The sequence below is a fragment of the Trachurus japonicus genome, chromosome 11, assembly GCF_045865225.1.
Source record: "Trachurus japonicus isolate A0001 chromosome 11, Traja_1.0".
Classification (NCBI taxonomy): domain Eukaryota; kingdom Metazoa; phylum Chordata; class Actinopteri; order Carangiformes; family Carangidae; genus Trachurus; species Trachurus japonicus.
In genome coordinates this window covers 18,618,762-18,633,493 of record NC_140917.1, presented here as the reverse complement: position 1 = coordinate 18,633,493, position 14,732 = coordinate 18,618,762, and the positions used below count along the sequence as shown (strand labels likewise).

The following is a 14,732-nucleotide window of genomic DNA, read 5'->3' as shown; positions in this document are numbered from 1 at the left end:
AGTCAGAGTGCAACAAGGATAAAGAAAACAAACAGTTAAGTTAGAAAGAAACAATAAAGAAAAAAAGATCAACTGGAAACAGAAGAGAAAAGATTTTATTGTCAGCTGTTCTGACTGCTCATCCTGATGTCCTCTTGTGTGCTTTGCTGAGAATTAAAATGCATTTTATTGGAAAAGTGGGGGCAGGTTATACAGTACAGCGGGAGAGTGGTGGGTTGCAGGTGATGAAACTGAGCAAAAAGCTTATCAGAGGTTTCTACAGAAATAGAAATAGTCTTTCGAGGACACACAGACGCACACACATACACGCACACATAGGTGCAAACCATTATCAGTGTTACTGTGAGGAGATATTATTAAGGGAATTATTATTAAAAGAACTCCACAGCCATAATGTGAAGGACGGGGCAAGGAAAAGCTGTGTGTTTATGACGTCATGTGTGGGTAGCTGTGTGTGCATTTGAGTGTGCACATGCATAGATACACATACACTCTTTGCATATATATATATGTATGTATACATGCATGAGTCTGTGCATTTCCTAAGAAGTCTGCTTCTTCCAGCAAAATACTGTGTATTTGCATATTGTATATTTCTACACATGCGCAACCATTTTGTATGTGTGTGTGTGTTACGTATGTGAGTGTGTTCATTGTTCTGAGAGCCTACTCAATTTATGTGTGGAGAAGAAAATGGAGAGCTTTCTATCTTCACAGCCTGACACATGCAGTTTTCTGTTCTGTTTGAATAATATTAGCTAAAAACTACAGCGCCCACACATTTCAGAAACTTTCTTTGAGAAACAATAGTCTTTATGATTTTGTATGGGTTTATGTTGTCAGTAGGAACTAATGGATTTGGAGCAAACAAGTGAGGGAGAGGACTGAGGAGAGCTGACAGTTTAGAGAGAACGACAATTGTATTTTGGGTTTTGGAGCAAATGTACACAACTGTTTGTATCATCTTTATGTTTTCCTTTGTCTTGTTGCTGTGCTGTTTCGACTTTCTCATACATGCCAACCTTTGAAAAGAAAAAAGAAAATAGGAGACAACTGTGTGTGCATGTGCATGTGTGCAGATATTGTAGTGATTACACTACTAAAGAGGAAATAAAAGGAAAGAAGATTACACATCAAATCCCTCTGCAGTGGACCTCACTGTGAAGCTGATGATACACAGCCGACATACTGGGGTGATGTAGAGCTGTAATTATGCTTTCAGTAGGGACAGGGATTGGTTAGAGGCAGAGATCCTGCATATTCAAGCAGCTCATTGTGTAAGAAATAATCTATCTATCTATCTATCTATCTATCTATCTATCTATCTATCTATCTATCTATCTATCTATCTATCTATCTATCTATCTATCTATCTATCTATCTATCTATCTCTTGTTTTGCCTCTAGCCCCGTCTGTTAACCACTGACCCTTGTACCGATGAGGTTATTCACTAAAAACTGTGAAAGCTTTACATCTCAAAATGATTACAGAATCAGCTCACAGCCCTCACAGTACTCAAGAGTGAGAAACATTCAATATTCAATATGCCTCCGAGCCAAATCATTTTTCTATATCTCCATCTTGTTCTCACTCTCTACATCCTAGTGTCTACCTCATTATCTATCTTATCTATCTATCTATCCGTCCGTCTGTCTGTCTAACTAACAGCTCAATCAATCCGTGTGAAGACATGAAAATGTCAACCGCAATGCAGCCAACAGTCGCACACACACACACACACACATACACATCTCCTTCTGTCAAGCCTTCTGTCAGCAGTGTCGGTAACTCATACATAGACTTGAGATGAAATAAATAAAAATGATGTTTGCAAGATGTTTTAAACAGAGACAGGCAGGTTGACAGACGGGCAGGCTGACATACAGGCAGGCAGGGGGCAGACAGTGGATATGCATCCTGAAATATAGAAGTGTGCAGGGATACATCTACCATCTGATGTGTTTGTCCCTTTTACATAATATCTAAAAATATCTATGAATTGTTGCATGTTGGTTTTTTGATTTTGTTTGATGCCTGGAACAGGTTGATAATTATGTGCAGCTGCATATCTGTGTGTGTGTGTGATGACCTCTCCAGTACACACCGGCGTGTTTAGTATTCTGGTCTGACACTGACTTTCAGTGGCCAATCATCAGACACTTGTACACTCTCAACAGACACACATGCGCATTTAAATGATGCCCTATTGCCACATAATTTCGCTATAGACTCTAAAGCAGAATTAATCATCTCTAATCAATGTTCACATCATAAACACAAAGATAAACTGATGATGCTAAACATAAAATAGGCCAAAGATTAGAAGATTTTGTCTTCTGACAGAAAGCGCCGCCGTGTGATTTGGTTTGTTAAAGTTCCTGACCCAAAGGAGGGACATGGGAAGATTAAAGGAGGCTCTCAGTTTATTTCTGTGTGGTGTGTGTTGATGATGAATGAGCCTTTGGTTACACAGTGTTGCCTTTGCCATTTTTGTGATGAAGTAACAGTTCAGTTCATGAGCTTTGGTAGTTTTATAAGAGTAAAAGATGCTGTAGTCGTTAATATCTCTATTTGAACCTTAATATCTTAACTTGTCAGGAAGCTGACAGCTGAGTAGGAGTAAAGAAAAGCTTAGAGGGTTACCCAACAATTATGATGTATCCTCTGGGGACCATAAATGTTCTCAACAAATTTCATAAAAAGGCAGCCATTACCTCATACTGTAGCTTACTTATCAACATGAAAGTGACTCCCTTAAAAACATTTTGGTTATGTAGCCAGACACATCCAAACATGACACCAGAGGGATTACAGTGATGCAGTCGCACACATTCAAGTCTTTGCATAAAATAAAAGCATATTACACACAGGCTCTAGACAAAGTGTTATACCATGTTGTTCAGAGTCAGTTTGGTTTCTACACTGCGTTGTGTGTAAAAAATCTGATCAGTGTAACGTAATAAAGGCTGACAGGCAGTGGTGAAGACCAGACCAGAACAGAGGAGCTTGATGGTGGTGGAGCTACAGCCCACATCCCGAGAGCACAGCAGGAGGCATGTTTGAAGGTTTTACATTTTTTCCCCCATAGAGAATCTTTTCAGAAAAATTCACCTGACATGGTGTGAAAGCCGCAACCACCACACTCTCTCCCTCTGTGCTGACGGTTCACAGCTTGTCCCAGATCAGACCACACAAGCCACAAGCCTAAACATGCTTCTTCATCCTCTGTTACAGAAAACACTTTCAAATTAAAGGACCATTTCCCATTTTCAGTATGTTTGTTATTACTTTTATTAATTATTATCATCGTCACCATCATCATCAACATTATTCTTCAAGTTTAGCTGTGTAACAAACTTTTCTTGGCTGTCAAAATATGTTGTTGAAATATCATTTTTGCATGAAATAAAACCTAAAAACAATAAAGGTACAGAAAAGTAGCAGAATAAAATACAACATGAAAGAGAAAATAACCTAAAAAAAAAATCCCATCTTTTCTATAAAAGCCATTCAACTGAATAGAGACAAAATTCTACTAAAATATATTGGTTAAATGTACATAGTTGATGAGTGTGTGTGCATGCATGTGTGTTTTTGACCAATAATAAACTGGCCTTTAGCTCCCTTGTCTCCCATGGTTAATACTGTACATCCCAACATGTACACTCAATCCGTACCATTGTATGCGTCAGTTTGTGTGTGTGTGTGTGTAAACGTGTGTGTGTGTTGTCCCTTCCTTGGCAATAAGAACATAATAAACAGAGTGCAAGCAACAGCATCGTTTTCTATAACACATTCTGACACAGACAATAATCATAAACACTTGTTAAGGCCCCCCAATGTAAACGCTGATGTGAAATGCCATCAAACCCAAAACATACAATTCAATGTTGAAGTAAAATAAGGTCATGTTATGTGTGTCCCACAGAACCTGATCTCCTACCATCAGTGAGAGCTGAAACATTCTCCCCTCGCCCCCTGTCAGCATTGACGTCTATGTCATAGATATAGTATCCTCCCATGACTTGACGTTCAGCTGGCACACACACTAAACAGGATATCTGGATAGGAGATGGTTCTGCGGAGCACATACAATGTGGAAAGTGTGCATGAACAAAGGTTTTCATCATCAAGGCTCTGTTCTTTTTTTCCTCTCTCTCAACTTAGTAAATACACAGAGAGGATTTTCCTCCAAAAGCTTTCAAAACCATTCAAACATTTTGGCACCAGAATTTGTCTTCAGCCCACAGAGGAATCCTTGTGGTTCATCAAAACGAGATGTAACACCAGACTCAACACAGAAAGACAAAAGTAGTTCATCTTTTTTTTCCTGCACCAAATAGTCGTCCCGCTACTGTTTCTTGGATATCCAGTGAAAACCTTTAAAACCACTGCTGAAGAACTTCCTTAAAAAGATTGAGAGTGGATAGGATTTTTAGTGAATCCTATTGGAAAAGGGGCGGTGAACCCAAGTCAGCCACAGCTTCGCGACTGGTAACAATTCCTTTCTGCAAACCCAAAGCCCATTCAAGTAGGAGAGAAAGTCAACCTAAACCAAGTCAACATAAGCAGATAGGTTCCTGTCAGTTCTGGGGCAAGAGTAAAAAATGACACGGTTTAATAACCCAATCATTCATCTACCTCAATTGGAGCCCCCTCCACCCGTCTACCTGTTGAGAATACCTTCATGATCACTTTCATCTAAAGGAGGGAGGCAGGAAGGTGGAGGGATACATGAGAGATGAGCGACAGAGGATAGTAGAACAGGTGGACTGAGGAAAAAGAAAGGCTGTGAGTGCTGTGTCACATGATAAACAATAGATGAGAAAGATAAAAGCCATGTTGAAAGGAGGTAAAGAGGAGAAAAACAGAGGAGAGGGGGATGAATGGATTCATCAACTAAACCTCTTTTCATCAGCCACTGAAAGTTTAATTTGATCCCTCCCTCTAATTATCCACCTTCTCTCCATTTATTCCTCAAAGGCACTCATCCATCCATCTCAGCAGGTATCCCTCCATCCTTCCTTTTGTTCTGTCTTTCAGGAAAGTGATGCTTCATTCCTTTTTTTGTTTGCTTTTTTTTTTTGCTACATTTGCAAATGTAAACAGTTTGTTTTATGCTAAAAGCCCCTTACGAGAAGCCCAAAACAAGTACATTGTAATAAACTAGAAAATATAGAACAAAAACAACTCAAACCAGTTCTGTGAATAAAAACTGATAATCTTGAATCTGCCTCATCAGTTCTTTGTATGATGGGACTTATTCACCCACGACTGGGCAAACTTCAGGATAAAAGCACTTCTAAACTATGTAACTAATGGAGTTAAGATGCCTTCACTTACTGGGGTGATAGTGGATAATGGAGCCGTACATAATAAAGGCGTTAGGTAAACTCTTCTGACACCAGAGTGGGTTGCATGTCAGATACGAGGATGGCACACTTGCTTAATAGACTGGTTTCTTCTTATTGATAAAGCAGCAGTGAGATGTCTGAGGCAGACTTCCAGCTCCACCGTAAATATGTTGCAGGTTGCAGTTTACTTAGCGTCTTAATGTGACTTTTCTTGTCTTATCTCATTATTTTGCTGTAAAGTTACCACACAAATGCAATATACCTCGAGAATATTATCAGAAACTGAGATGCTGTGTTGAGCATCACATCTAATATTCCAAATACTGCAAAATCTCTCCTGCCTCCAATTACAAAGAATGTTTGAAGGATTCAAGGTATAAATACCAGAGGTATTAACCTGCAACCCGCACCACCACACTGACTGCTCCTCTGCGTTCTGAACAGACAAGATAACTTATCTGGGTATAGTTTGTTACACTGATAGTTTAACATTTCTGCAAGAGAGAAATTTCAGCTCAATTTAAAAAATAATGAAATTTGCTCTTGTGTTGCTAGAGGTTAAGCTCCTAAAACTGGATGAAATGTATCAATAATAACCCTTTGGATTGATGTGGGCACATTGGTGACATGATTCACCTTCAACCTCCAAATTAACCAAGTTTTTCACATACATGTGTCAACATCTCTGCACAGCAGTGTGCATACATGCGAAAATGAGAGATAGGTAACTAGTGATCAATAGTTGGCACAGCAACCAATTTCATTTTTTAAAAGCATGTGAGGGTTGTTCTCTTGGGCGGAAAAAGCAGTTTGACAGTTTGAATAGTAATCTACCCAATCAGGCAGCAAGGCTGAAATCAAATATCATCATCAATGACTATGATAACTTGGTGTGTGGGAACCAATATGGCAGTTGGTTTGTTTTATCAGCTTCTGCCTGACATGACTCATAATGTACATACATTTTTGACACAGACAGACAAACTTATTAGAAAAACTGTACAAGTTACCAGGCACTAGGCGGAATATTTTTCATTCATGTCTTTTGGATAAGCATAGAAAAATATTTTCTCAATCTTTAACTTGTAACCTCTGTCTTTCATTCTCATTCAGTGTTTTATCTTTTCTTTCAAAGGAGTCCCTTGGTGACTTTTGCTGTTTGTTTTCTAGCAACTAAGGCAGTAAGGCTGGAGAAGCGATCGTCTCTTTATAAAAAATAAACATGATGGCCACCGTGTTGCTTGGTTTTAAAGAACAGGACCTGATGGTCACAACTCTCAATGACAAACGTAAACTATGAGAATAACAAAATCTTATTTAAAGCAAAATTTAGCACAATGTTTCTATTCTATTCCTTATTAAGAGGATGGATGATCAGCATGATGGGTTGGTTGGAGTTGAATGAAACATGATCATTTTACTTCACTGAATTAGAAAATGCAACTTTACAATCTTGCGTTTTCCTCAGTATAATTTAGGTTTAACAAGTAACAGTTCCCATCCCTAGAAAAGGCAACTTATTTTGCAGATTTTATAAGACGCTAACATGCTACATAGAGGTAACCTACCAAACTCTCAGCAATATGATATCAGCTGAATAAAACACTGTAGGCAAGAAGCTCTGTAAACTCAATACAGAGCAGGAGTTTATACAGTTAACCCAAATATTTGATCCTTTTGATAAAGTTTAGGTTTTTTTCCCTAAGTTCCAAAGTCTCTCTATAAAACCATGTAACCTAACAACATGTAAAAGACATACAGAAAAAAAGTTACATACTAAGACCATGTTGATCTATTAACACATAAAGACCATGATAAGAACATATATAAGAGAACATGCTAAAAACCATTTAAACATGTAAAAATGATGTGTCACATGCTATGAAACAGGTGGGTTGGTGTGCAACATGTGTGACCCCTGAGGACTGGAAAACCAAGCGCAAGCCTTCATTATGTTTACATCATCATTTGGGGACGGACACATCCTTTGATCCTCACACACAGAAACGCAATTACACAAATGCACACATACACACAACCCTCTCTTTTCCTGTACCATTTCTGTTAGACGGCTGTTATCAATGTAACAAGTCTCCTTAAGAACGCAAACAACAAACAGCTCAAAAACAAGCTAAATAAAAAAAAAATGCAAATAGACTAATTTTTAAAGTACCATATCCTGCAAAAAAGCATTATTTGCCTTTACAAAATAAGATATTATATAGGAAAGTGTAGCAAATTGCATGTTTTGAACTATAACATCATCATCATTATTATTACCATTATTATTATTAATATAAATGTTAAGCAGGTTAATAGATGGTTGTTCTATTAGGCAGGCAGCCAGGCACGTAGCTAGTATCATGGCACGGAGGAAGGTAGAAAATAATGTCACTTGGTTCGATCCAAATGGATGAAGAGAACACTTCGGTCCGGTACGATACCGGTTTCACCAGTTGAAACTGGCTTTAAGCAGTTCAAAAAGTCACGGTCAACTCGGACACACTCGAGTCTCCCAATTTTGCACCACCTTGCAGCTGTGGTGACTTTGCATCGATCCAAGAACACCGTCAGTTTGAGTAACAACAGGGCAAATGTGAAAGAAACCGACTCATCCGCTCTGTACCAACGTCGGCACCAGCTGAAATACGGCACATACACAAACTGGTTTCTCTCCTTCTTCAAAGCAACTTTTGGTTTTGGATCCGTTTGCACAGCTGGGGAAAACATTTCAAAACTCCCAGAACAAAGTTTTTCAGACCAGATCAGATCTGGTTGTACCGAGATAAAAGCGTCTGAATGATGCATCAGACTAGTTTGGGTCAGCTCAGGGTTCAGTTTAGCATGGTGCATAACAGATCAGCTTAGTTCAGTTCAAATTAAGTGTTTTGCTTCTAGCATGTTTTTTTTTTTTTTAATTTTTTTAAATTATTTATCTATTTATTTTTTTGCTCTGCTGTATGGTGGCTGTGCAAGTGCTGAGCTCCTTAAACTCATCCTTAATGAGACCAGTCCGACTTTTAGTCAAGCTTCCAATCCTCTTATTTGGAAAGCACATAAGTGGCTGTTTGTTAAAGGTGATTTCAGCTGCATGCCCGGACTCTGTTGTTGAATACTTGCCACAGAGCTGTCAAGTGACCGTCACTCAACACAGGATTCAGGCTATTTCTCCAAACTGTCCCTGCAGCAGTTCAGCGGGATCCTACAATGATTTTTGACCATTTGACAGCCGAGTGCTTCCAGCATAAGGATGTGTTCCATTTAGTGCCCAGGATAGGCCCATTTTGACATGAGCTAGCCTCCAGGAACATGAAGGCATACAGCTTATTCATCCAATGAAAGGCGTTCTTAAAGGTTTGTGTCAGTCAAAGGCATCAGATTAATTACTCTCTGCGTTCTCATCTACATTTTTAGTCTCAGCAACAGTCGTGACCTTGATGGATTTTGACGTGTCCACGTTACTGTCTGACACCGTATTGCCTCCCGACTCCTGCTCCGTTATGTCATGACTCTCTACTCTTTCCTCCTCCTCCTCCTCCTCAACTCCCGTTTCATTACCGTCTGCATCATCGCCTGTAATTTCTTCTGCTCCATCATCACGACACACTCCTGAGACATCATCGCTTCCATGTGTGATGTCAGTTTCATCACCTCCATCTTTGTTTTCCTCTGGAGTCGAGCTTCGAGACTCGTCCTCTGATATCGCCATGATGCTCTGAATTTTGCCGTCTTGCGTGTGGCCCTTCTGTTGCGACGGCTTGTCTGTATACCTGTGTAAGCCCCTCTGTATGTGTGTGGTGAAGTCGTAGCGATCCGCGCACACATGCAGGCAAAAACTGCACTGGTATGGTCCCTGGTCGCCGTGGCAACTCATGTGTAGGGCATACATGACCTCGTCTAGGAAGTAGATCCCACAATGGATGCAGCGATTGGTCAGGTCATCCTGTGTGGCCACTTCCACCATTGTGCGATTCGGTGAAACACTCGACCGAGTTTTCGCCAAATGATCCTTCTCTTCCTTTCCTATCTCCTCTTTCTGGTTCCCTCCTTCATCACTCCTCTCCTCCTCATCTTTCTCTCCTTTCCAGTTCTCCCTCGACCTCTCAGCCAGCGGCGACTCCTGCCTTCTCCTCTCAGCACCGTTTGTTGACACGTGTGCATTTGCAGCACTTGTATCTCTTTGTCTTATTGCGAGATCCAAAGGAGCATCGTTTTCTAATGAAGCCGATGAGGAGGGGGTTTGCGGATGAAGAGGAGGAGGAGGGTAGTGAGGGGGAGCTGGAGGCGGTGGAAGAGGAGAATAAGGAGAGGGACAGTAAGGCACCGTGTAGCTCTGCTGATGATGCTGTACTGGGGTCACCATTGCACCGAGATAATGAGTGTTATTTCCAAGGCTACCAGGGCTGCTTAGATTACTGATGCTACCAGGAACCCCAGAGGTGGCTGCCATCTTGTACTTGGTCCAGAATCTGAGCCAATCCGACTCAGGGGTCAAATCAGGTGAGAGAGTTAATGGCAGGGGTAAAGAGAAAAGAGGGTACTGATATTTTTCAATGGGTGAACCAGGAGGCGAATAACTCGACGGTTTGGATGGACGCATGTATTTTTCAATAGGGCTGCCTCTCTCTGATCCCCCTCCTCCTTTACCCCCCTCCACCTTTGATGTTATCCCTCCCTCTGCGATGCCCCCGTTGCCCTCAGCTACCAGTGAGGAGGGGGTGTGCGAGGGGAGGAGAAGAGGAGGCATGCGTCTGTGGATCTCCAGCGTTTGATTGGCTAAGAAGGCTTGAGTGGATCGGGGCGAGCGGGAGCGAGGGGACGGCTGCTGGTTTTTGATTGATGCACAGCTTCGGTCGGACTCCTCCCCATTCATGCGCTCCTCACTGGTGATTCGCTGTTGCTTGGGGGCGGGGTTTTCAGACGTCAGGGAGTCTGGGTTGAGGCGTTTTCTGGTTCTGCGTCGGATAATTTGCTCGCCGTTGTTCTGCTTTATGATGTTTAGAGGTCTGGGTGTCTAGAGGACAAAGAAAACAGAAAAAATGGAAAAGAGACGCGTAAATATCTAGTATTTCAATACGACAATAATTCTTCTATCTGACAGAGATGCCCACATAGACTATTTAGGTTTGCCTATGTGACCTAAATTAAATTAATCTTATTATAAAGAGGAAGCTGCAGCAATTTAGTTAATACAAAGTATCAATTTGACCTCATGGTCAGACCAACATACTGTCTGTCTGAACATACAGGCATCTGATATTTGGCTAAATATTCAATCACATCAGTGCTAAAAGAGTAGCACTAAAGCTGAGTTTAGAAACACAACTGTAGCTGTTGTTTCTAGTGATTAATTGAAAATAACCCGATAGTCGACAAAAGTCTCATTTCACATGGATTTGACTAAAGGTTAATAACTAAGTGTGACATATTCGGCACTTCTGAGGACTGTGGTTTCTGCCCTCACCACAAGGGGGAGCGCTTACATCTGCTGTCAATAGAGTTTGCCCTTCAGACTAAACTCCGGCTACATCTTTTCAGCAGGTCCCTCGCAAACATGTCCATATGCTTCCATTCATGTCTAAACTGTCATCACCTAATCTCACTCACTCCAGGATGGTAGCCTTCTCTAATATAGTTTTGCAAAGTGCAAACTAGGCAATAACAAAGCAACAACAAAGTAAAAGTAAATATGTTTTGAGAGACTGATTGAGTGCTTTTCTTAATGACAGAGAGGTCAAGCAGAATTCCAAATAATAATAAAAAATGCTCAGCAGCATCAACAACACACTACTTCCAAAGAACTTCTCACTTATTCATTTTCCCACAGGGGTTAATAAAGTACTAAAGATTTATGAAAGATGATAAGATGGATCTTTTTGATGTTTTATTCCTAAATATCTGCCAAAAAAAATCATCATGGTCAAAAACATTTCCAGACAAATTAGAGAAAGATTTTCTTTCCTGGAAGTAAAATAAGCACAACAGTTTAAAGTGTTTCTGAAAGGGTCTCCACTTCAACTCTAAAGTAATGACTTGCTTGTTTTCATTATGGAAGAACCAATTTTCACTCAGTCCTCCTCCATACGCATCATATACTGACTGACCTCCACACAGCACTAACTGAAAACAATATCAAATTCAGCTAGTATAAAGAGGGCTGTGCTTCAAAGCATGAAAAATATTTCCAGTTTATTTAAAGTTACACTTCCATGGAGGTTGAAGTGATTAGTGTGTCTTGAAATTCTCTGCCGTGTGTGTAGGCACCGTGGCAGATGAAAACCAATCACACAGAAATGCACAGAGTATAGGACCAAGTAAGAAGAGATAGTGAGAAATCATGATAGAGGAATTAAAGAGGCATTTAAATGGATGAAAAGTAAAAACAAAGGCTAGATTCTATTTAAATGAAAAGCTATAAACCTCCTAGGATGGTGCCGGGATCCTCGACAATGATTTATTCCTCCGCACCTTTGTGGATAGCCCTGTGTTTGTGACTGAGAATGTGTTTCTCTGACTTTATGTCCATTAAAGTGTGTGTGTGTGTGTGAGAGAGAAGAAGACAAAGACAGTGTGTGGGGTGTGTAAGTCTTAGTTGAGCAGCTACTGAAACTATTTAAGGAGAGAGGAGTCATTTATAGCACAAATCCTGGGATGTTCTGCAGCACAAAGACATTATTGCAACATTAATTTTGACCATGAATCAACAATCTTAACTCTGACTTGTGCGTCCAAAGTAGTTGTTAAATCCTCCCGAGGCTCAACAACTGTGGTTTAACGATAATGCACATAAATTTCAGGCCGGTGTCAGTGTTCCTCCTGCAGCCTAGATCATTACCATAAACAAGTCGATCACGGAGAAGACTGACAGCCCCAGCATTGACAAAATTATGTCAGTCAAACGGATGAAATTTTGCCTTATTAGTTTTGGTCCTTGGGAGTTTGTGTGTCTGCCTAAATAGCTGTGAGGAGGATAAGAGGAGAAAATGGTAAAGATAAGAGTAAGGAGGAGACAGGGGAGAAGGAGGTGAGATAAATGAGAGAAAAAGGGGGGGGGGGGGGCAAGTATGATATGTGGTGAACATATGAGGAGGAGGTAGAGACATGAATTACATAGGAAAAATAACAGGAAGGAGGGAGGGGGTGGTGGGAAAGTGGATGATCCAGAAGAGAGGATGATGGAGGATGACGGAGGATGACTAATTCCAAAACAGGATTTGATCTGTTCTCATTGGAGAAGTGATAAAGCCTTTCCAACCTTTGCTTTTAAGTGGGCCTCTGATGGGTGCTTCTGTCCCACAATGCAGTGCACAGAAAAGATGTCACACAGCCCAGGAAATAGAAAATAACTACACAAAAAAACAACAACAATATTTTCTTGTGTATTTGACAAGAGGAACTGGCACAGTTTGACACCCATCAGTGTATCATTCCCCTGGCGTTACACCACAGCGCAGAGCGATGATTTATGGTGCACCAACTGCAAAAAATAGCGTACAGTAAAGATGAGTTGTTAGTTGATATTCTCTACAGTTAGTATGTTGTTGTTGTTGCACCTGTGAGGACTGTGGAGCCACCATCCGCATATTTGATTTGACTTTGGTTTGATATCGGATGCCCTTCCAGAAGAAACCTGTGTTGTAGGGAGGGAGCTGGGAATCAAACCCTCAACCCAGGGATAGGCAGCCAAACTGCTCGACCACCTGAGCCTGAGCCTTTCTCTACAGCTGGTATATTGTGCAGAATTGGGAAACTGCACAAGTCTCTCTACCTCTCCTGCTCCCTCTTCTCGTCTCTCTCTCTCTTTGCTTTGGCGGCGAGATGTTTAACACATTTTGTTAAGAGTCTTTCCTTTGTTGCCATTCAGCCTCGTCTGCCTTTTAAATGTCCTCTTCCTCTTTACCTTGCTGCTTATTATGTTCCTTAGTCATAGGGACATGCTGTTTGATCTGTTTTAATGTGGGGAATGGATCAATGGTCTTTAGAGGAGTCCCCTTTTATTTGTTCATTTCATTCATACAAGATATTTTATAATGGAAGTAGTCTAATTAAAACAAGATGTACATGAACAGCAAGATGTCCATTATTTAAAGGGTTTTTGTGCATATAGGGTTAGCTAACACACCCACACACATACAGTACAGACGCACACGCAGACACAGAAGGTAGCTGTAACGTCGTACACCTTTATGATTGTATGCTGGGTTTGATAGAATACCTGGGCTGCGTTACTGGCAGTACTAATAACTCTCCCTCTATCTGTCTGTCCTCTTCTCAGATGTCCCCTCTCCTAATCTCTGTCTCCCTCCATCTCTCACTCTTTATACACAGCCTCCACCTTCATTATCTCTCTCCTCACTCTTTAGTTTAATCTGTTCCTCTTTCTTTGCCTTCCTGCTCTTTCTCTCTCACTTTGTTTGTCTTTCTCGCTTCCCCTCTCTCCCTCCCTCGGTGTCTACCTTTTTCTCCCTCGTTATTCATAACTCTCCCGGCCCCTCTCTCACTCTCAAGTGTTTTACTAGCTGCTATCCTCTCTAATAATGTGTGTAGAGCGTATAAAACTTTTATTATGGGATATAAAATATGGTTGTCGTGAAGATTGCCAAGAGTGGAGGGAGCTGGGACGTGATTGGAGCAGCAGATGAGATGAACGGGTTGAACAAAGGACGTCTGCAGGGGCAGGAAGGAGTAAACTGCGATAGCTTGTCGTCCTCTTAAAGGTCTTTAAAGCTTCATGTGATAATTGCAGCACAGTGGCCCGGGCTGTAACCCAGTCATCCCACTGATGCGTTTACTGACACTGATTTATTAGACTGAAACACTTTTGTTCTTATTCAAATTTTACAAGCTTCTTTTAAAAAGCCAATATGTGAACATGAATCTAGATGTATACATTAAGGTTGTGAAGGCTCATTTAGCATAGGTAATATTTGTAAACCCTCCACATAAATTGGTACACTGAAGTGTTCCATTAAACCCCTTAAAACACATCTGATGTAAGGAGCCTCACTATTCTGGAGTCTACTAAATTCCAGGCTGGGTCTTTATCTCATCTGTAATTCATGCAGTCTAATTAAATTTGGGATTTCCATAGACTTTCCCCAGGCTTAGATGGTAAAGTTGATTCATTCCATCATATTTCTCACTCCATGGAACTGGCTCACTGTGACTGCTGAAATGGTCTGTGACTCCCAGCACCCACCAAATCAAATATGCTTTTTCCACAATATTACTTTTTCACAGCGGGATTCACAGAATATATACAAGAATTTAACTGCAGTATGCACCATTTAATTTGCATAGTATGCAAATCGACCCAACTGGAGGAATGATAATTAGTGGTCAGACCCACCCTGTAGATGTGCTACAACATACTGTAG

General features: G+C 40.8%; 1 protein-coding gene across 5 annotated transcripts in view; it reads right to left on the bottom strand.

Annotated features, from left to right (window-relative positions):
* Nucleotides 1-7,615: 7,615 nt before the first annotated feature.
* The window catches only part of trps1 (trichorhinophalangeal syndrome I), a 115,037-nt gene continuing 107,920 nt past the window's right edge, over nt 7,616-14,732 (bottom strand). For all 5 annotated transcript variants that reach the window (XM_085791503.1, XM_085791504.1, XM_085791500.1 and 2 more), the window contains one exon: nt 7,616-10,369. In XM_085791503.1, the coding sequence (XP_085647629.1) occupies nt 8,735-10,369 (1,635 nt within the window). In that variant the 3' untranslated portion in view covers nt 7,616-8,734. The remainder of the gene's footprint in view (nt 10,370-14,732) is intronic.